Genomic DNA, 20,343 nt, shown 5'->3' with positions numbered 1-20,343 from the left:
TTGGGATTGAACCCAGGCTGCCAGCAGGCAAAGCATGGGTTGCAAAGCTAGAGAGACAGTCCAGGGCTTCGGGCACTTGCCTTCAATGTAGCGGATCCCCACACAGACTATGATCCCCAGCGCCCCACAGGAGAGATCCCTGACCCCAGAGCAGGACTAAGCTCTGAGCACCACTGGGAGAGTAACATGCCTCCCCCCACCACCATGAAACAAAACAAACCAACGCTTGAGTCTGGAGTTCTTGCATCTAGTTTTCAACCTGTTTTGTTTTCTTTTCAAGTAAATTTAGGCATTTAGGAAAGATTTAAGGAAGTCAGAAAATATTTCCATTCACAATTACCCAAGAGGAGTGCAGGGGCTGCTGTGGCCTGCCTTGCAAGCATGTGGCCCCGAGTTCAAATCCCTGGGGACCCCCATGTGCTGAATGGGATCGGGCAGCTCCACTGGCTGCCCAAACTGGCCTCAAACTGCCCAGAAAACACGGCAACTAAAAGATAGGAGGGGGCCCGTTCCCAGGAAGCGAGATCCCTGGTGAGTGTGCCCAGGTGAAGCATCACACCGAAAGGAGTGTGGCCACAAGCCTCAAGGCCAGGGCTCCCGGGGAGAGTGAAGGGCTGACAGTCACCTTTAAAGATCAGGAGAGAAATTACGGGCGGGAGCGATGGTACAGTGGGGAGGGCATTTGCCTTGCAACAGCTGCCTTGGTTCCACCCCCAGAACCCCAGGTGGTCCCTGGGCCTGCCAGGAGTGACTCCTTCCTGCAGAGGCAGGAGAAAGCCCTGAGCATCTCGCAGGGTGTCGCAACAAAAACAAAAGAAAAGATCAGGGGAGAAGTTAAAGACTTCTGTCTTCCCAGTACACCCCCAAGAGTCCCTGAATTCAGGATCAACTCTCCAGTTCTACTCTATAATTTCCCTTTGAACTCTCCAATGCAAATTCACCCTCTTTGTCTCCACAAACAAACAAACCCAAACTGAGATCTAAGGCTAAGCTAAGGGCGTGAGAGAAGAAGAACGGGGAGAAGCTGAAGGCTCATCTGTCTCTCTTCGAAGGCTCTGCCACATGACCAGTGTGTCGTGTCCCCCCACCCCCACCCGCAGTCACACACCCTCCAAAGGCAGCCGGGCTGGGCCACGGGAGAGCCAAGTGGATGTGAGTCGGGCATCTCAGCATTTTTTTGAAGCAAACAAAATACCCTTTGTCCGAACGAGGGAGGGCTTCTCCTTGCATTCTGCATTCACAAATTCCCATGACTCTGTTCTTAATAAAAAACAGTGTGGCCACAGCCTGGGCCCTGCTTTGCTCTCCAAGGCCAGCACAATGGCCCACACTGCTGCTTCTTTGTCTTCTTTTGTTTGTTTGTTCTGCAGTTCTGCAGTTCTGAGGATCCAACTCTGGGTCTCACACCTCCAAGGCGCATGCCCTCCTGCTGAGCTGCCCTGGTCCCCAGCCCACCATTCTGGAGTGGGTCCGTGCCCCCAAACTGACCCACACCCTTCCTGAAGTTGCTGTTGGGGGGGGGGGTGTGTCTACAGAACAATAGATGGTTAGAAAGTGCCTGTTGGGCCATTTCTAGAGGGGGAAACTGAGAGAAACAGTGGCTTGTAAGCGCCAGTGACAGGACACCTGAGAGACCAGTGCCTGAGGTCAGGGTCCTTTTCCAGAGTGGACAGGGCAGCCCAGGGAGAAGACGAGGGGAAGCATCCACCCTGAACGCTGGTCCTAGCACACACGTGCTGACCCTCTACTCTCACCACCAGAAACTGGCCTGGGCGTGGGCGTGGTGAGAGCACGGCCCACAAGAGTCACGGGGAGTGGATGCTCGGGGCCACGTGGCGTTGGGAGCCCAAGATGCAGCAGAGGGGAGACCTATGGCCGGGGCTGGCCAGCAGGGTCCGGCCAGAGGCTGGATGGCATTACCAGCTCCCTAGCAGACCCCCAGAGCAGGGGGGTGGTCAAGTGATTGAGTCTGTTTGCAACTTGGCCCCCTCTCCTTCCCCCTGAAGACTTACAGGGACTCTCGGGGTCAGGAAAAGCTGAAACAGACTGGCCCGAGGCTGGCGGCTTGAGAGTGACAACCTATCCCCAGGAGAAGCCGCCTTGCTGCATCTATTGGCTGGGATGGGGCCGACACGGAATCCTGAGAATAACTTCTGCTCTGAGGAGCCCAGGCCCTGCTGGACAGGGCAGGCAATGGACACTGTGCAGGAGAGCCCGTCTCGATACCAGCCTACTTGCTCTGTGACCAGACTAAACACAAACCCCTGGGGACGTGTCTCCCTATGTTCTGTACACGGGCTGTATGTTCAGTGTATGTTCCTCAACAGTGCATGCTCCTGTCTCCCACATGAACACTTATGAGGTTCCTGGAAAGCAACTATATTATGTACAAGGTGATAGCACAGTGGGTAGGGCATTTGCCTTGCATGCGTCTGACATGGCTGACCCAAGTTCGATTCCTCCGCCCCTCTCCGAGAGCCCGCCAAGCTACCAAGAGTATCTCACCCGCTCGGCAAAGCCTGGCAAGCTACCCGTGACGTATTCAATATGCCAAACACAGTAACAACAAGTTTCATGATAGAGACGTTACTGGGCCCGCTCGAGCAAATCGATGAACAATGGGAGGACAGTGACCATGACAGTTGTATTTTAGTATACAACTAGGCTGGTTCTCTCTCTCTCTCTCTTTCTCTCTCTCTCTCTCTCCTGGAAAACTAGATTACGTACAATGTGTCACTTATACATAATCACATAATCTAGTTGTATTTTCGTATACAACTAGGCTCTCTCTGTCTCTCTGTGTCTCTCCCCCTCCCCGCCCCCTCGGCTGGCCATGAGACCAGACCCCCTCCCCCCATGACTTCCTTTCTTTGAAGCTGTTGTCCATCCTTCCCAATGGATGGCTGTTTCCATCTCCAGTTGTTTTCATGCCAGTCAAGCCCTCTTTTCTGTCCAGGAATTCCTGTGCTTTTTCTTTTTATTCCCCCCCTTTTTTTGGAGGGGTACAGGGAATTGGGGCCACACGCTGCGATGCTCAGAGCTTTCTCTCGTCTCTCTGCTCAGGGATCACTCCTGGTGGTGCTCAGGGATCAAACCAGGGCTGGGCTGCAGGTAAGGCCTGAGCCTCAACCCCTGCAATCTTTCTTCCTCTGTGGCCCAGGCGGTTCTCTCACCTCCGTGAACACCTCCACCAGCTAACCCAGCAACCGCATCCCAAGACTCCCCTCCGCAGTGGGGGCGACGGGGGAGGGGGAAGCAGGAGTCAGAACCGGAGAGGAAGCTTGGTGGGACAGAGGCTGCGCTCCCGAGAGGTCCGGCTTCCACCCCCAGCACCGCCCGGCCCGGTGCCCTGAAGCCCGATCCGGAGCGACCTCGTACGCGGAGCCAGAACAGCCCCAGTGTGACCCCAAACCCGAATCAAAACTCCAATATTAAGCCCATAGAGCTACACTGATCTTCGATTTAGGTGGACACGGCCTCTCTTTAACACCGGGTGACCCCACCCCCAACATCCCCCCCCCCCCCCCCAGCCAAGCCCCCGAACTCACCTGCCCACCGAGAGCACGGTGACCTCGCCTTGCCGCCGCGGGCGGGCCTCTCTGGACCTGGACACAGGCCTGATGAAGTGCCAGCGCTTGTGCCGACACCGGTTGCACACGTCCCTCTCCACCACGCCGCCCACCGTGTGCAGGTGGTGGCCGCAGACATGCTTCCCCGGCGTGGCCCCCGGCGACAGGGGCCCGGGACTCACCGGCGGGCTGCCGGGAGTGCTGGGCGTCACGGGGCTATGGGAGAGGAGAGGCAGGTGTGGTTACTAGGCTGTTCCCTGGGCACGAATGACCACAGAGAGAAAGGCTCTTCCGCAGCCCGCTTACACACACACACACACACACACACACACACACACACACACACACACACGTGCGCGCGCCCCCTGCAGGCGAGGCTGAGCCCTGCAAAGGGAGTACAGGAGCTGACCAGCGGGAAATAGTCAACTCTAAGGCCACAGTGCAGTTTAAAACTGGATGTTTCTTTTCTTTTTTTTTTTTTTTTAATTTTTCCCATTTTGTTTTTGGGAACACACCCGGCAGTGCTCAGGGCTTACTCCTGGCTCTGAGCTCAGAGATCACTCCTGGTGGGTTTGGAAGACCACATGGGGTGCCGGGGATCGAACCCGGGTTGGAGATGTGCAAGGCAAATGCCATCTAAATGACTGTTCTCCCTCCTCATGCGGGCAGAAGCTTCCCTCTCCCGCTGGATTTCTAAGCAGAGAAATGCTGGCATCAAAGTGCTCTGAAGCAGAGGAAACCTGAAACCCCGCTCAAGTATCAGATGACCAGGGGAGCCTGGCTACTTAGAGCTGGGACATCACTCAATGGTCTGGAGTGATGGACAGTGTGCTGATCTCTGAGCACTATGGATAGGGGTCCCCCCAAACCAGAAACTAAAACCGCACCTACGAAAGACATCAATCCAGGGGCCAGGGGCTATAGTTCAACGGCAAAACACCTGCTTTGCAAACGTGGGGAATCAAATTCAATCCGAGGCACCCACCGCACATGGCCACGTGTCCAGGGCCACGTAAGTTACTTTCAGTAACTGAATATGCAAAGCCCAGGTATCACAGCAGCAGCAGTGACAGTGACAGCCATCAAGGAAGAGTGTGTGTGTGTGTGTGTGTGTGTGTGTGTGTGTGTGTGTATGTGTGTGTGCGTGGGGGACGGGGGAGCAGAAGAGAGAATATGTACACGACCAGGTAATGACCAGAGCAAAGGAAAAAAGCTTTGAAGTCCAGATATCAAGAGTGACATTCCAGAGAAACGCTTATGCGCTTATGCTGATAAACGCAGTAACAGGAGCAGCAAAGTCTTCTAAGTCCCCGCTATCCGGGTTACAAAGCCTGAGACGGGGGTACTCACTTCCTCCCCCCTGGGGCTCAGAGACAGCTTACTCACTTGCCTGAGGTCACACAGCTAAGGACACATGGATCAGCAATCTAGAAAGTTCTGAGGTCACTTTGATCACCGGAAAGAAAACCAGTCAAACGATCCGATCCAGGCTATAAAAAGCACAAATGAAAGGGGCCAAGCGGGCTATTCCAGAGGCCTCGGTGAGGGCCCTGGTTCCCAGGAAAAGGAAGCAGAGAGAAAAAGCACAGCTGGCCAGGCAGTGGCCCATGACGGGCTGGAAATGAACTCCAAGTCACGAAGGGCCTGTCCCCAGCCACCCAACAGCCCCAAGGCACATTGCCCTGTGGCCACAGCCGGTGAGGAGGTGGCACAACCGGTCTCCTGATGCCCTTTAGAGGGCCGGAAACGCCCGCAGAGGCCTTTGGAGGCAGAGGGGAATCCCATGTCAAGCTGAGGCGCTGTCTGAGGCTGAGTCAGGTCAGCCATGGCCATTCATCACTCAGCAGAGACAGGTCGAGTCACGCTGCTGCTGTGCCTGGGGTCAAGGGACAGAGGACAGCTCCCTGGCACATCCCGGCAGACCCTCCAGTTTGGCAGATGTGTGCTCCTACCTAAGGTGTTCGGGGTCTCCTTGCCATGGCACTTGGTCTTTGGGGGCCTCGTGGCCCTCCTTGGTCCTGTCCACACACTGGGCACTCCAGGCCATGCCAGACCTTCCCAGCCGTGCCCCACCCATCCCGTCCAGGCTCTGCCTACGAGCATCTCTGTCTCTGCTCTGCCTGCTGTCCACTGCCTGGCTTGGGGCACTGGGTCTGCAAAACTGGCCCTTACCCCTGGTGGAGGGAGGCAGACCCAGTGGTGGGACTGGTAAAGAGTATGTTAAAAAATTATATATAAATACTGCAAGGATGACCACAGAAAGCAAAGAAACCGGCCCTGTTCCTATAGCGCCTCCTGCTGGCCATCGCAAGGCCTCCCAGACAGTTTGGTCCAGCAGCCCCAGACCATCCTCCCCTGGTTCCAGCCCAGGCCTGGGCGAACACTCGCCTTGCCTTAGAAGTGAGAGCCCGCAGAGAAAGGAAACTCTCTGAGACGAGTGAGGGGCAACTGGGAGCTACGAGTGGTCACCACACAACAGCTGAGGGCTGGGGCTGTCATCCCAGTGACCAAACACACACTTCGCCTGGCAATATAAAAAAAAAAGAAACAACCTGAGAGCAGCCTGCAAGGCTCTGTGTGTGTGTGTGTGTGTGTGTGTGTGTGTGTGTGTGTGTGTATGTGTGTGTGTGTGTGTGTATGCTCACACATATCGGGGATCATGGAGGTACTTCACATCCTCACAATAACCCAAAGGGGTCGGTGTTACGGGCATCTCATCCAACAGCTGTGGGGGGCTGAGCTCAGAATAGCTCATTAACTCGCACAAGAAGAGGCGGCTGAGAAGGCCATATTGGTCCAGTCCCCATGCTGTCACTCATTCTACCACTGTCCCCTAGAGCAGGGACTGGGCTCTTCTTCCTCCTGGGGTGGGGACATCGTGGGCTGTGGCACAGAGGCAGGAAACCTGGGGACCGTCCCACCCTGCTTGGACAGCTTCCACAGCAAAGGGCGCTCTGGTCCAAATGTCACTGTCACTGTCCCCCCGTTGTTCATCAATTTGCCCGAGCGGACCCAGTAACATGTAACATCTCCATTGTGAGACTCGTTGTTACTGTGTTTGGCATATCGAATATGTCACGGGGAGCTTGCCAGGCTTTGCCGTGAGGGTGAGATACTCTTGGTAGCTTGCCAGGCTCTCTGAGAGGGGCAGAGGAAACAAACCTGGGTCGTCCGCGTGCAAGGCAAACGCCCTACCTGCTGTGCTCTCTCTCCAGCCCCAAATGTCATTCGTGCCAAAGTTGGGAAACCAGATCCAGTAGAGAATGGGGGCAGGAGGAAGTACCCACCTTTCAGGGTCACACAGGCTGTTATCTGCCACCATGGCCTTTAAGACATCTGCATTGGCTAAAAAAAAAAAAAGAAAAGAAAAGAAATTAAGCGGAGTTAGTCAGACAGGTAACCTAGAATCAGCACAGATGAGGCCGTGGGCCCCGGAGCAGGAAAAGTTCTTCCCGGGTAACCCTACAACATGGCACCCATGACTCTCCCCACAGGCAGGAATTCAGGGTGAGGGACAGATCTGGGCAAAGAAACGAGCTTTGCTCTGAATCATTGTATCGAGACATTTCTTCCCTTAAGCCACAGGGACACATACATGCCATGCTATATTGCCTTTGACCTTGTTGAATATGGACTGAAGACTGTATGTCCCAAAGACCTATACTTCAATCACCTGTTTATCCCCAAATAACCAGCCCTAAGCTCCGCTCACCCGTGAAGTACTCAGTTTACACCATATTTCATCAGGGCGGTGGAGGGCTTACTCCCCTGGTGGGCCAGTCAGCTTAGCTCTCCAGCAAGATGGTACAAAGGCTTAACTCCGGCCTGACATCTTAAAATTTCTTCACACATAAGTTAAGCAATATGCGCACATAAAACAATATATGTTGAATTAGACTTCTAATGTAAATTTTTTAAAATTCAATTGAGTAGATGGAAGGAGGGGACATCAGGCTATCAACAAGAGCAAACTGAGTCCAAACTCTTCTTGGGTCCCTAACACACACACACAGAGAAAGAAAGAGAGAGAAAGAGAGAGAGAGACAGAGACAGAGAGATGCATGAACAGACAGAAATATGCAAGAAATCTGCATGCAACAGATACACATGGATGCATGAATGCACACAGGAGCATGCACACAGATACTCATGCATGTATACAGGGAAATATATGTACAATAGAAATACACACATGCACACATGCGTGTACACAAAGAAACAACTGCAGGCCTACATGTACAGAGATATATGCACTCATGCACTCACAGAGATACATACACACATGCATGCACACACAGATACAAACATCACAGAGATCATGCATGCACAAATACACACTCATGCATATACATAGATACATACCCTCCACATGCATGCACACAGATATACACACACATGTAAGAGTGCTTCGACCACCTGTAGGGTGCTCAAGCTCTCAAGAATAAGAGAGGGAAATGACTGTTGCTGTTACATATTTAACGGGCAAAGTCAAATGCTATCAACTTCACATTGATTTTCAAAGTGTGGTTCTCAGTCTTGAGTTAGTTAGAATGCTCAAGAGATGCAAGAATTTTAAAAAGTCACTATTTACTGTGTGAACCAACACAAACATTTCGCCTTTACCACCTCACATGATCTGCCCTGAGATGAACATTAACTCATTTCAACACCCATGTTCTCAGTGTGGTCGGTTAAGTGTGACAATTTAATTGCTAACACCAATGGATAAGTATAATTAATTTGTTAGTTTTTCTCAATCTTTCAAAATTAAATTTAGGACCAGAGAGATAATGCAGGAATTATATGCAGCCAACCTCAGTTCAATCCCTGATACAACATAGCCCCAAGCATCACGGGGTACAGCCTTGGAGACAGTCCCTCACCTCTGACCTCTGACTTTTAACCAGAGCCTCACCTTTGACACTGAGGGGTAGGTTGGGGACAAGCCGAGAATCACAGAGCAACACTCCACTGCCTCAAATGAGCCTGAGCACCTCGGGAGGAACACCCCCTCCCCAACTACCCTACCTGCCTCTATTTGAAGTCTTCGGCACAGAAAAGATATTTTTGCCCTTCAAGACCATGAAGTTGCCTAAATGCACTTCCAAACACAGTGCTTTTCCTAAGAAAAACTCCGGAAGCCCCCTGAAAGCCCTCCTCCCACACAGCGGCCACGCACCCATCCGTCAGATGAGTCTAGGCCCAGCCCTCCCGTTCCCTCGCCACGACGATGACAGTCATAACACGGCCAAATAACAGGACTCAGAGGAGCCGTTGTCCCTGCGAGAAAGTGAACACACAATCATCTCCAGCTGCAGTCACACTAGGCCGTCATTTACCAGACGTCCAAACTGTAAACAGAGCAGTGGGGAAACGGTTACCGTGAAAGGCACCGAGACAGAGTTCACGGCCCGGTTCGAAGGGAAGCGGTTCAAACAGAAGTTCAAACAGTTGCCAGGGGGAAGGCACGCTCACCACGGCCTCCTTTAGAGTGTAAATGGTCCCAGGCAGGTTACTGACACCCCGCACCTCATCACTGAAGCCTGATTTTGGTTTCTGCTGATTTGTGTTGCCTGCTGTGCACCAACAACCCTAACCCAGCCAAAGACTATTACTCCCACTTCATAGATGCAGAGACTGAGAAGCCAGATAGAGATGGGGGTGGGATGGGGAGAGATGCGCCAAGACACAAGGCCCATGTCTTTTTCCACCCGTCTTTCCCTCACTGTCCAAATCTCTAGCCCTGATGAACGGCTTCATTGTTCGCCACAATGTTTGCCCAATCGTTAAGGCAAGTTTCAGAAACCTACTCCGTGATGATAGCAGTTCATAAAGGAATCCTTTATGTTAGAATATGAATCGGGCCCTGAGATAAGAATGCCACAACAGCCACTATGCATACTCCAGGGTGCTGGGGAACGATCAGAGTCCTCCTGACTGCTCCTTCTTCGGATGGTGCAAGAACCTGGCCAAGGAGCCCAGCGGTGGAATCACGGGGGACTTTCGAGCTCCCACACAGGGCAAGGATGCCGCAGGAACCATCCCAGCACTCGCTCTCCAACTCAGCACTGCTCGGACCAACGAATGGGAGGCAGCGGCCGAGAGACCAGTAAGAAAGCCAGGCAGGTGCAGACCTCTCCCGTGGAGAGACGCACACCTCGAGGAATTTGCCACCCTCAAGATCCACACAGAAGCCATATGCCAGAGCACCACCATTAGAGCAGATGAAAAAGGATCCCATCCGCCCAATTCAAGAGGCAAAGCTGAGGGACTTGGAGCGATAGTACAGCGGGTAGGGCATTGGCCTTGCACACGGCCGACCCGGGTTTGATTCCCAGCATCCCATCTTGTCCCCTGAGCACCGCCAGGAGTAATTCCTGAGTGCAGAGCCAGGAGTAACCTCTGTGCATTGCCAGGTGTGACCCAAAAAGCGAAAAAAAAAAAAAATGAGGCAAAGCTCTATGTTAGGACTACATACCGTGACTGTGGTTCTTTTGGGAGTTTGATTTTTGTTTGGGGGCCGCCCCCAGTAATACTCAGGGCTTACTCCCTGGCTCTGTGCTCAGGGATCATTTCTGGCGGGGATGTGGGCACCATATAGGGAGCTGGGGATTGAACCCAGATTGGCCATGAGCAAGGCAAGTGCCCTGCCCACTCTGGTCCTTCATGATTATGTTGTTTTTTTTTTTAATGATTATGTTTTAATGTATGTGACTACAGCCAAAGAAAATCTAAATGAACATGGGGAAAAGAGAACGGACAGACTGGATTTCATGTTATTCCTTTAAGTTTTTCTCATACTCAATTGCGATACTTTAATGCATAAATTAAAAAAATTATATCATGGTATACTCAGGACTTGTTTTCTTTTGGTTAAATTAACATCAACCATGTCTAATGAGCCGGCTGCAATTTGCTAATGTCTGATTTTTTTGGTGCTGGTGGTGGGGCGGTAATTGGGGTCACACCCAGCATTGCTGGGTGTGGGGGAGGGTCACTCCTCGAGGTGCCAATCAGTAAAGGGGAAGCCAGTGAGGCCACAGGTAGAAGTGGGTGTCTGGGGAGATCAGAGGAGACAGGGAAGCCACTGAGCAAGGCGAAGCCCGGAAGAAACCGCTGGGAGCCGAAGGGAAGAAGCGGGCATCAGAGGGCTCACTCAAACAGACCCTCAAGGTGGGCGTGAAATGATGCCTTCCGGGCCGGAGAAGGCCACTGTTCAGAAAGAAGAGAACATGCGGCAGGCAGGGTGCCGACCTCAAACACAGCCGACCCAGGGTCAATGACCAGCACCCCATGTGGTCCCCTGAGCACTGTCAGGAGTGATCCCTGACACAAAGCCAGGAGTCAGCCCGGAGAACCGCCGGGTAGGGCCCCAAAACAGGGGGAGGGGAAAGAGGAGAAAAAAGAAGAAGAGGAAGAGGAGGAGGAAGAAGAAGAGGAGGAAGAGGAGAAGGAGGAGGAGGGGAGGACAGTGCCCCCTATTCTTGTGTGTGGAGGTGAGAAAGTTAGCAAGTGTTGCCCACACACTTCTCTGTGGTGAGAAGGGGTGCCGGATTGGCATTCGGCTACCACACTCGACTCTGGACCCGGGGGCTTCTTCCTCACTGGGCTGTTTTCTCATCTACAAGCAGGGTGCCCACGGGGCTGGGTGGGGCGCATCGGGCAGCTGGGAGACTGTCTGAGGTTCACTTAAGGTGCTCTCCAAGGGTGCCCGGCTCTCTGCCTGCTCCCCGGGAGAGGAAAATAGGAAAGTGTGTTTCTCTCTCTCTCTCCACGCCCACCCCCCAAAGTCAGACTCATGACTTCAAAACCCTGAGGGGCGGTGAGGTAGGCAAGTCGCTTCTGTTCCTCAGCAGCAACGCCTGGCAGCAGTTCCCAAAGCCCGAGAGTCCTGGAAAGTCCGCCACTCAGGCGTGGCCCGCAGCAAGCGACCAAGCCCTGGCTTCGGCTCAAGTTTGCATAGCGGACTTCTTTCCAGTGCTCAGCTGTCACCCGCCAGCCCCACACAGCACGCACACACAGGGCAGCTGCTCTGGCTCTCCGAGCTCTGACCCGGTCCCCAAAGCCTCCCTGCTCCCCTCGTGCCACGCCCGGAGTGGGGGTGGGGCCCCACAGGCACCAGGCACCAGGCACTGGAGGAACAATGGGAGGGCGGTGAAGCCGAACAGCTGAGGCTGCTGCAGGCCAAGATGCTCTTTGCACATTTCTGGTGTGTATGAAAAGGCGCGTATTAATGCAAAAGAAACACGCAGGGCCCAGGGTCTGAGCACGCCCTTGCCCACGTCACCCCTCTGGAAGACGGGCACCCAAACCCAAGGACGCAGGTCATTTGCGGTTGTTCTCCTTCATCCTTCCGTTAGACCTGGTTAGTGGTCTGACATCCTGTGGCCACAGAAAGCGGCAGCTGTAGAGGAGGAGCAGCTGAGCAGCCTGGCTGAAGGAGACCAGAGTCAGGCTGCTCGCCAACACTGCCAAGTCAGCCCTAGGGAGCCTCCATTGCCCCATCTGTAAAATGGGCATGATAATAGCACACTCAAAGGGATGTTTTGGGGATGAAGTGAGATCACACCTAGAGCACCAAGACCCAACTATACCTGGGGCCGGAGCGATAGGACAGTGGAGAGGGCACTTGCCTTGCACGTAGCCGACCTGAGTTTGGTCCTCCGGCATCCCATAGGGTGGTACCCCAAGCACTACCAGAATTAACCCCTGCATGAAGAACCAGAAGTAACCTCTGAGAACTACCAGATGTGGCCCCCAAAATACACACAACCCCCACCGTCATCAAAAATGAACCCAGATAAAGGAACCCTTCATTCACAAAGACGGGGTTTACCCATCAAAAAAATGGGGCGACGAAATGAACAGAAACTTTCTCAAAGAAATCCGAATAGCTAAAAGGCACATGAGAAAATGCTCTACCTCATTAATCATCAGGGAGATGCATATCAAAACCACAATGAGATAACATTTCACATCATAGAGACTGGCCCACATCCAAAAGAACAAAAACAAGCGGTGTTGGCGCGGATATGGCGAGAAAGGGACCCTCCTTCACTGCTGGTGGGAATGCCGACTAGTTCAGCCCTTTTGAAAAACAGTATGGATGATTCTCAAAAAATTAGAAACTGCGCTCCCATTTGACCCAGCAATACCACTCCTGGGAATATATCCCAGACAGGGAAAAAGGTATAGTCGAAGTGACATCTGCACTTGTTTGTTCACTGCAGCACTGTTTACAATAGCTAGAATCTGGAAAAAACCTGAGTGCCCGAGAACAGATGACCGGTTAAAGAAATTTTGGTACATCTACACAGTGGAGTATTATGTAGCTGTTAGAAAAGATGAAGTCATGAAATTTACATACAAGTGGTACTACATGGAAAGTATCATGCTACGCAAAAAGAAAGAAAGGGACAGACATAGAAACATTGCATTCATCTGGGGAACATAATGTAATAAAATAGGAGACTAACACCCAAGAATAGCCGAGATAAGTACCAAGAGGTTTACTCCATGGCTTGGAGGCCAGCCGCACACTCTAGGGGTAAAGGCAGCTCAGATAGAGAAGGGAGCACCGAATAAAGGGTGTTGGGAAGATCCGCCCAGGATGGGAGAAGCATGCTGAAGTAGACTATAGACCAAACATGATTGCCACTCAATGCCTCTTTTGCAGAGCACAGCACCCAAAAAGAGAAAGAGAACAAAAGGGAATGCCCTGCCACAGAGGCAGGGTAGGATGGGGGGATGGGGGGTGGGAGGGATACTGGGATTAGTGGTGGTGGAGAATGGGCACTGGTGGAGGGATGGATGGGTACTCAACCGTTGTATAACTGAAACCCAAGCACAAAAATTTCTAAGCTACAAATTTGAGCTACAACTGTACCTCATGGTGTTTCACTAATAAAATTTTTTTTAATTTAAAAAAAATAAAAAGACGGGGTTTAAATCCGTTCCAGGGCTGGAGCAATAGCACAGTGGGTAGAGTGTTTGCCTTGCACGCAGCCAACCCGGGTTTGATTCCCAGCATCCCATATGGTCCCCTGAGCACTGCCAGGAGTAATTCTTGAGTGCAGAGCCAGGAGTAATCCCTGTGCATCGCTGGTGTGACCCAAAAAGCAAAAAAGAAAAAAAAAATCCATTCCAGAGGGTAGCATCCTTAAATCCTGACAGTGAGGTGTGTGCAAAACAAACCCAGGGTCCCCAGGTGGCTCAGGACAAGCCCCTACTGTGCCATCATCAGGTCAAGGGTTGAATCCCTGGTGCTGCTCACATGTGCAGGGGACCCTGATAGCTCAACCAAGTGGTGATTTGGGCCCATACCTGGCGCGCATGAGTCCTCCCCCAACCACCAGCACCAAAGGGAGGCACCTGGGATCACTTCAGTCTGCTGTTGCCGGTCACGGTCAACACAGGAAGCCCTGGAAATGGCGGTGCGACCTCCTGAATGGACTTGAGCCACGGACTGTATGTTCCAAATAGTCACTTACGTTGGAGTGGATGAGAGGGGCCAGGGAATTGGATAAGTAACTGGTCATTTAGCTCTGGCCTGCCAGAAAGGTCACCCACAGTAGAAACGAGGACCAGGAGGAGTGGTCCACAGTTGGAGGCTTGCCACAGTTGTGTGTGTGTGTGTGGGGAGATGGGGGGGTTGGAGGGCAGAGAGCAGTTAGGACAGAGAAGGGACCATTATGACAATGACAGTTGTATGATCACTCTGAGCAAGAATTGAGTGCTGAAATGAGTTAAGCACCTATATTGTAAACCACAATACCTAAAAGGAGTAGGGAGAGAAGAGAAGAGAAGAGAAGAGAAGAGAAGAGAAGAGAAGAGAAGAGAAGAGAAGAGAAGAGAAGAGAAGAGAAGAGAAGAGAAGAGAAGAGAAGAGAAGAGAAGAAGAGGGGAGGAGAGAAGAGAAGAGAAGAGAAGAGAAGAGAAGAGAAGAGAAGAGAAGAGAAGAGAAGAGAAGAGAAGAAGAGGGGAGGAGAGAAGAGAAGAGAAGAGAAGAGAAGAGAAGAGAAGAGAAGAGAAGAGAAGAGAAGAGAAGAGAAGAGAAGAGAAGGAGGGGGAGAGGGAGAGATGGAGATGGAGAGAAAGAGATGGACAGAGAGAGATGGAGAGAGAAACAGGACAGGAAAGTGTCTGCAACAGAGGAAGGCTGGGGACAGGGTGCTGGTGGGGGTAAACTGGGAACACTGGTGGTAGAAAATGTACACTGGTGGAAGGACGGGTGTTGGGACACTGTATTATGACTGAAACCCAACCATGAACAACTATGTGACTGTGTATCTCACTGTGATTCAATAAAAAGAGTTTGGGGGTGGAAATAAAGCAATTCTAGTTTAAAAAAAATAAATGAAGCGTACGGTGTTGTGAACTGACATTACCTCATTGATAAAATTCAATTTCGATTTTTTTCAAGAAACAAAAAGCAAAACAAAACAGCAGGTCACCTCATCAAAATAGGTAAGGAGACAGCTGGGGGCGGGGGAGAGCAGGTGATCAAAGGGAGCCCCAGCCAAGTGCTCTCCACCCCTCACCTCTGCCCAGATGGACGGCGGGACAGCAGGAATTGTCTTGGGACAGCAGGAATTCTCTCCTACACGCAAAGCAAGCCCAGGGCACAGGCAGCTGCTGGACACAGATACAGAGGCCAAGCAGCAGGTCCCAGAGCAGTGGCCCCAGCACGGGGACACAGGGGACGGGGTCCGGCCGTGGGGTCCAGACCAGGAGCACACACAGTGGTCGAAGAACAGCACAGGGCCAAGGCCTCCATACGCAGGAGTGGGCAGATATGGACAGGACCAGAATAACTTCACCTGGACCAGGCATCAGGGATAGGACAAATGGCATCGGACAATGGTGAGATGACCAGCCTGGACATGGGACTGGAATCCGGACCATCTACTTAGCCTGTACAATAAGCCTGGATGACTGAAGCATCTGGGTTTCCTGTGCAAATCCTCCATGCAGGACTCAAGGAAGCCTCGAGCTTGGGGCGAAGCCCACTTTGGGGAATTGTCTACGTGGGTTTCTTTTACAGTATTCTTCTGTGCCCAGGACTGGGGGTCCCGCCTGAGACTAACACAGCCCGCAGCAAAGTCTGCAGTGACGGGAAGGACACACGGCTCAGTGCTGGAATGCAGGAAAGAACGAGACCTGATGACAAACCTCCTTCTTCCTCTCGGAAACAGCTTGGCCCTCCTGACTTCGGTGTGACACTACAGGTAGAAACCGCGCTGGAAACTCCCAAAGCGGCCCACCAAGGTCAGAGAGAATGTAGGAGACCCCGCAGGCCGACGCTGATACAGATGCCCAGGGAAGGTTTACCGGGCCAGGTGGGAAGACAGTCCAGTCCCCAGAGAGGCAATCACCCGTACCTTCATTTTTCATGATGTAGTGGACGATCTGCCCCACGGTGTCACTGTTCTCGTTGACACTGTCGTTGAGCTCTGAAAGAGAAGGGAGGAAAGGATGGGTCCCTGCCTAAGACCACCCGGCAGCAACCAGCCCATGAGCCTGGGCCTCCTTCCTTCGGGCACTAACTGCCCGACACCTGGCATGAGGGACAGCAGGGAAGAATCAGCAGGGTCTCACCTCCCCACACCGGTCAGCAACCTTACTCCTGAAGCTCTGGGGTGCAGGGAAAGAGCAAGAATGGAAGGAGGGGCTGGAGCAATAGCACAGGGGAGAGAACGTTTGCCTTGCACACAGCTGACCCAGGTTCAATTCCCAGCATCCCATATGGTCCCCCGAGCACCGCCAGGAGTGTAATTCCTGAGTGCATGAGCCAGGAGTAACCCCCGTGCATGGCCGGGTATGACCCAAAAAGCCAAAAAAAAAAAAAAAAAAAAGAATGGAAGGAGACACAACGCTTCCTCCGCTTCTCTTCTCTTTCCCTTGGAGTCATATTATATTAATGAACAATATGATTTGGGCCAGGGTGATAGTGCAGGGGGGTAGGGTGCCTTGCATGTTGCTGACCCAGATTCAGTCCCCAACATCCCATATGATCCCCTGAGCCCAACAGGAGTGATCTCTGAGCTTATGGCCCCCAAATAAAAGGATATAATGAAATACTTTTCCCCGTGGCTTGAGTTTCTGCCCATGCTTCTAAGGTGTTCCCATCATTTCAATATGCTTCCAAATGATGGAAACACTCACGGTGCCTATCTGCCTATTTGCCCAGACTCCGTCCACCTTGAGAGACTCGTATAGGGCATCAGTCCTTGGAAAGTTTCATTAGCCTGAGAGACAGTACAGGGGTTAAGTTCTTTGCTTTGGACACAGCTAATCCTGGTTCAAACAGGGTTGTTTGAGCGCGGACAAGAGTGAGCCCTGGCAGTCATACCCACAACTGCCACCCCACCCCCACCCCTGAGCCATGTAATCTCATCAACAGCCAAGACCCAGAGAATATAAGCTAAAGCTCCCGGAAGAGAGCATTGCAGAATTTCCTGAAGCATTTGCGGCCGCGCAACCTCTTCTACTTTAACTCACTTACCAAAAGTAGCACACTTTTGTTTGGTTTTACATACTTGCTTGTATTCTCTTATATTCGGGCTCAAATAGCTCCAGAATGAAAGACAACAACTTTCACACACTTCCCTCTTATTGTAGTGGGGAGGTGCTCTGTAGTGGGATTGACGTTTGAATATTATCTGTAATGAACTGCTGTGAACTACTTTTATGAAAATAAAATATATAAAAATTGAAAAAAAAAAGAGTGAACCCTGACCACAGAGCCAGGAGTAAGCCCTGAGCACCGCCATGGAGCCTCTCGCTAAAAAAGCAAACTAACAAATAGCATAACTCGAGCCTCCACTTGAGGAACCGAGATGTGCAGTTTGATGGAATAAAAGAAAAAAAAAAGGAAGATTGTCAGTTCTGCAGTTTATATAGATCCACACAGCACATGTGCTATGTGCCTATACCACAACCCCACGCGACCCACAAGCTGGCAACAACACTGCCCACAGGAGATTCAAGCTACAGCAATCAAACCTCAAAGTGTCAGTCACAAGGCACCAGGGGACACTGGTGGAGGAAGTGGACACTGGTGGTGGGACTGGTGTTGGAACGTTCTACTCCTGAGGCCCAACTATGGATAACCATGTAAATCACTGCCTTAATAGTTCATAATTTTTTAAAATAACTTTAAAAGCACAGCACTGCAGTGCTGTCCTCCCATTGTTCATCGATTTGCTCGAGTGGGCCCAGTAACGTCTCCATCATGAGACTTGTTACTGTGTTTGGCATATCGAATACGTCACAGGTAGCTTGCCAGGCTTTGCTGTGTGGACAAGATACTCTTGGTAGCTTGCAGGGCTCTCTGAGAGGGGCGGAGGAATCGAACCCGGCTTGGCCGGGCAGGCGGCTTGCAAGACAAACGCCCTACTGCTGTGCTACTGCTCCAGCCCAATTTTAAAAGAAAGAAAGAAAAGAAGGAGGAAAGGTTCAGACACTCCCCGGCCCCCCACTTCTCAGAGAAGACTTGGTGGTGTGTGACATCTGTGATGCCCACAAGTGACATGGGCCCTCTCCTCCCAGAAGGCTTCTTCTGAGGTGCCCAACAGGGTGGCTGGGGAGGAGGCGCTGCTCTCCGCTAACAGACTCTCAGCTTTTGTTGGGTCCTTGGCAAGGACATGATTCATACTGCAGCCAGGCTCGAGCCCTGCCTCAAAGGTCAGCAAGGCTGGAAGAAGCCATCACCAGTGAGGAATGAGGAAGCTTGCTCACCTACAGTAGCCACCTCCCAGGAAGGTCACCTCTCAACAAAAGCTGAACAAAAGCTGCCCTTTGACCACCCGCCTCTTGTCAAAGTCAGAGCAGGAACTGCCCCTCTAAGAGGATGGGGAAGCCCTGGGTAGAGAGAACTGATGTCTCAGCGCTTCCTTGAGAGTAACGGTGTGGCCCCAGGTGTGGCCTGGGGTCCCTAATCCTCTCAGGCCGGTCCCACTGGGTCAGTACTTAACCCATCCATCAACCCCAGGCTCACAGATAGACATCCCCCAACAAAAGTAAAACTACAAAACACGTTTTAGACCCATCTCACTTTTCCTTCCCTCATCTCCAAATGTCATTCAAGGGGCCAGACATGTGGCTGAGCTGCACAGGTCACCTCAGCTATGGGGGACCGGGGTACCACCCCTGACACCACACGCGCGCATTCAGCCAGATTTGCCTCAATCGCAAGAATGAAGAATTAACAGCTGGTGTCCGGGCTGCGAGGTGTCGCTCTCACCATCGGGGCTTCGTGGAGGAAGTGCTACTTTCTTCCCATGAGTGCAAATTAAAATTTTGCCAGCTCTCAGCAGTTAAGTAAATTAATTTCCAATGCTGTGGCAGTTGTTTTCTTTTTTTCTATTTACTAAATCCAATTTGAAGAGCCACTGTAAGCTGTGTAATGGGACAGTCTGTCGGCTGTGCCATCAAAGTGTAAGAAGAGCTCAGGGCTCACATCACCCCCCACTCCCCCCGAATGCCCCAGGAGCCAAGTCATCCCAGAGGCCCTTGGAACCCCAGAAGGCCCCAGCATGGGTGAGCACCCGTGCACCCTTGAGAGCTACAACAAAAAACAACAAAGGGAAGGAAAGAAAGGTTTATTGTTAAAAATCAGAGTAAGGATTGATATTTACTGAGTGGTTCTGCATGCTAAGCACCAGATCCATTTTACGAGGTGGCAGGTATGGGACCTTGGCCATATCCGGCAGTGCTCGGGGATTATTCCTGGCTCTGTGCTCAGGCTGGAGCAATAGCACAGCGGGCAGGGCATTTGCCTTGCATGTGGCCGACCTGGCCAACCCAAGTTCGATTCCTCCGCCCCTCTCAGAGAGCCCAGCAAGCTACTGAGAGTATCTCGCCCACACAGCAAAGCCTGGCAAGCTACCTGTATTCAATATGTCAAATACAGTAACAAGTCTCACAATGGAGACGTTATTGGGCCCGCTCGAGCAAATCGATGAACAATGGGAGGACAGTGCTACAGTGCTGTGCTCAGGGATCACTCCCGCAGTGCTCGGAGGACCATCCACAGTGCTGTGGATTCTAACCGTCTCAGGCAAATAAGGGCCCTTTCCCCTGTGCTTTCTCTCCAGCCCCTCACCAAAGGCATCTTAATTTCAGAATTATCCTACCAGCTGGAGATGACTCTCCTCATCTATGTTTTCATCAGGTAGGAGCTAAAGCATGTTTTTCCAGAGCTTGAGAAACGGGACAGGGAGCACAGCCGAGCCTGGTTTGGTCCCTGGCACTGCATACAATCCTCCATGCACTGGCCTGAGCCAGAAGGAGCCTCCCAATACATTTTCCTCCACTTTCTCCTCAAAACTAGGGACACAAGACTTGCCCAGATGACAAGCAGCAGTAAATGCCCTTTGCCTGGGAGCGAGGAAGGTTCAGCACATCCCGCATGATGTTCTTTTGCCTCTTTCAGATGGAAACTGCATCCCCCCACCATGACTCCTCCAGTTACACGGCCCCTCCCAGGCCCTTGAAGCCATCCCGACCACTTACCAATCTTTTCCACTTTCTCCTCCTCCACGTCCTGCTCGGCCTCTGTGGTGCACCGGTAGCCTTTCTTCTTGAGCAGGTGGCAGATGAGAACCCCGAAGAGACCCATGAGGAAGAACACGGGCACCAGCGCGTACGCAATGTATTCGGGATGGCCCCCATTGTTTGTGGGGGACGGCGTGGTCTCCGTCCTGGACTGCAGCGTGTGGCCGCCCCCGTTGTCTGTGGAAGAACCAGGCAGGGCTGGGTTAGAGTCGGGGCT

The 20,343-nt window shown here is 52.1% G+C and overlaps 1 protein-coding gene across 1 annotated transcript in view; it reads right to left on the bottom strand.

Moving 5' to 3' along the window:
* RELL1 (RELT like 1) overlaps positions 1–20,343 on the bottom strand; it is a 67,525-nt gene that overhangs the window by 11,896 nt on the left and 35,286 nt on the right. The window contains exons 2-5 of the mRNA XM_056125592.1: positions 20,085–20,303; positions 15,950–16,021; positions 6,857–6,914; positions 3,549–3,785 (exon numbers count right to left, since the gene is read on the bottom strand). Of these exons, the coding sequence (XP_055981567.1) occupies positions 3,549–3,785; positions 6,857–6,914; positions 15,950–16,021; positions 20,085–20,303 (586 nt within the window). The remainder of the gene's footprint in view (positions 1–3,548; positions 3,786–6,856; positions 6,915–15,949; positions 16,022–20,084; positions 20,304–20,343) is intronic.

The sequence above is a fragment of the Sorex fumeus genome, unplaced genomic scaffold (assembly GCF_029834395.1).
Source record: "Sorex fumeus unplaced genomic scaffold, SorFum_2.1 ptg000055l, whole genome shotgun sequence".
Classification (NCBI taxonomy): Eukaryota; Metazoa; Chordata; class Mammalia; order Eulipotyphla; family Soricidae; genus Sorex; species Sorex fumeus.
The sequence above is the reverse complement of the archived record's forward strand: the minus strand, read 5'-3'. Positions and strand labels throughout refer to the sequence as shown.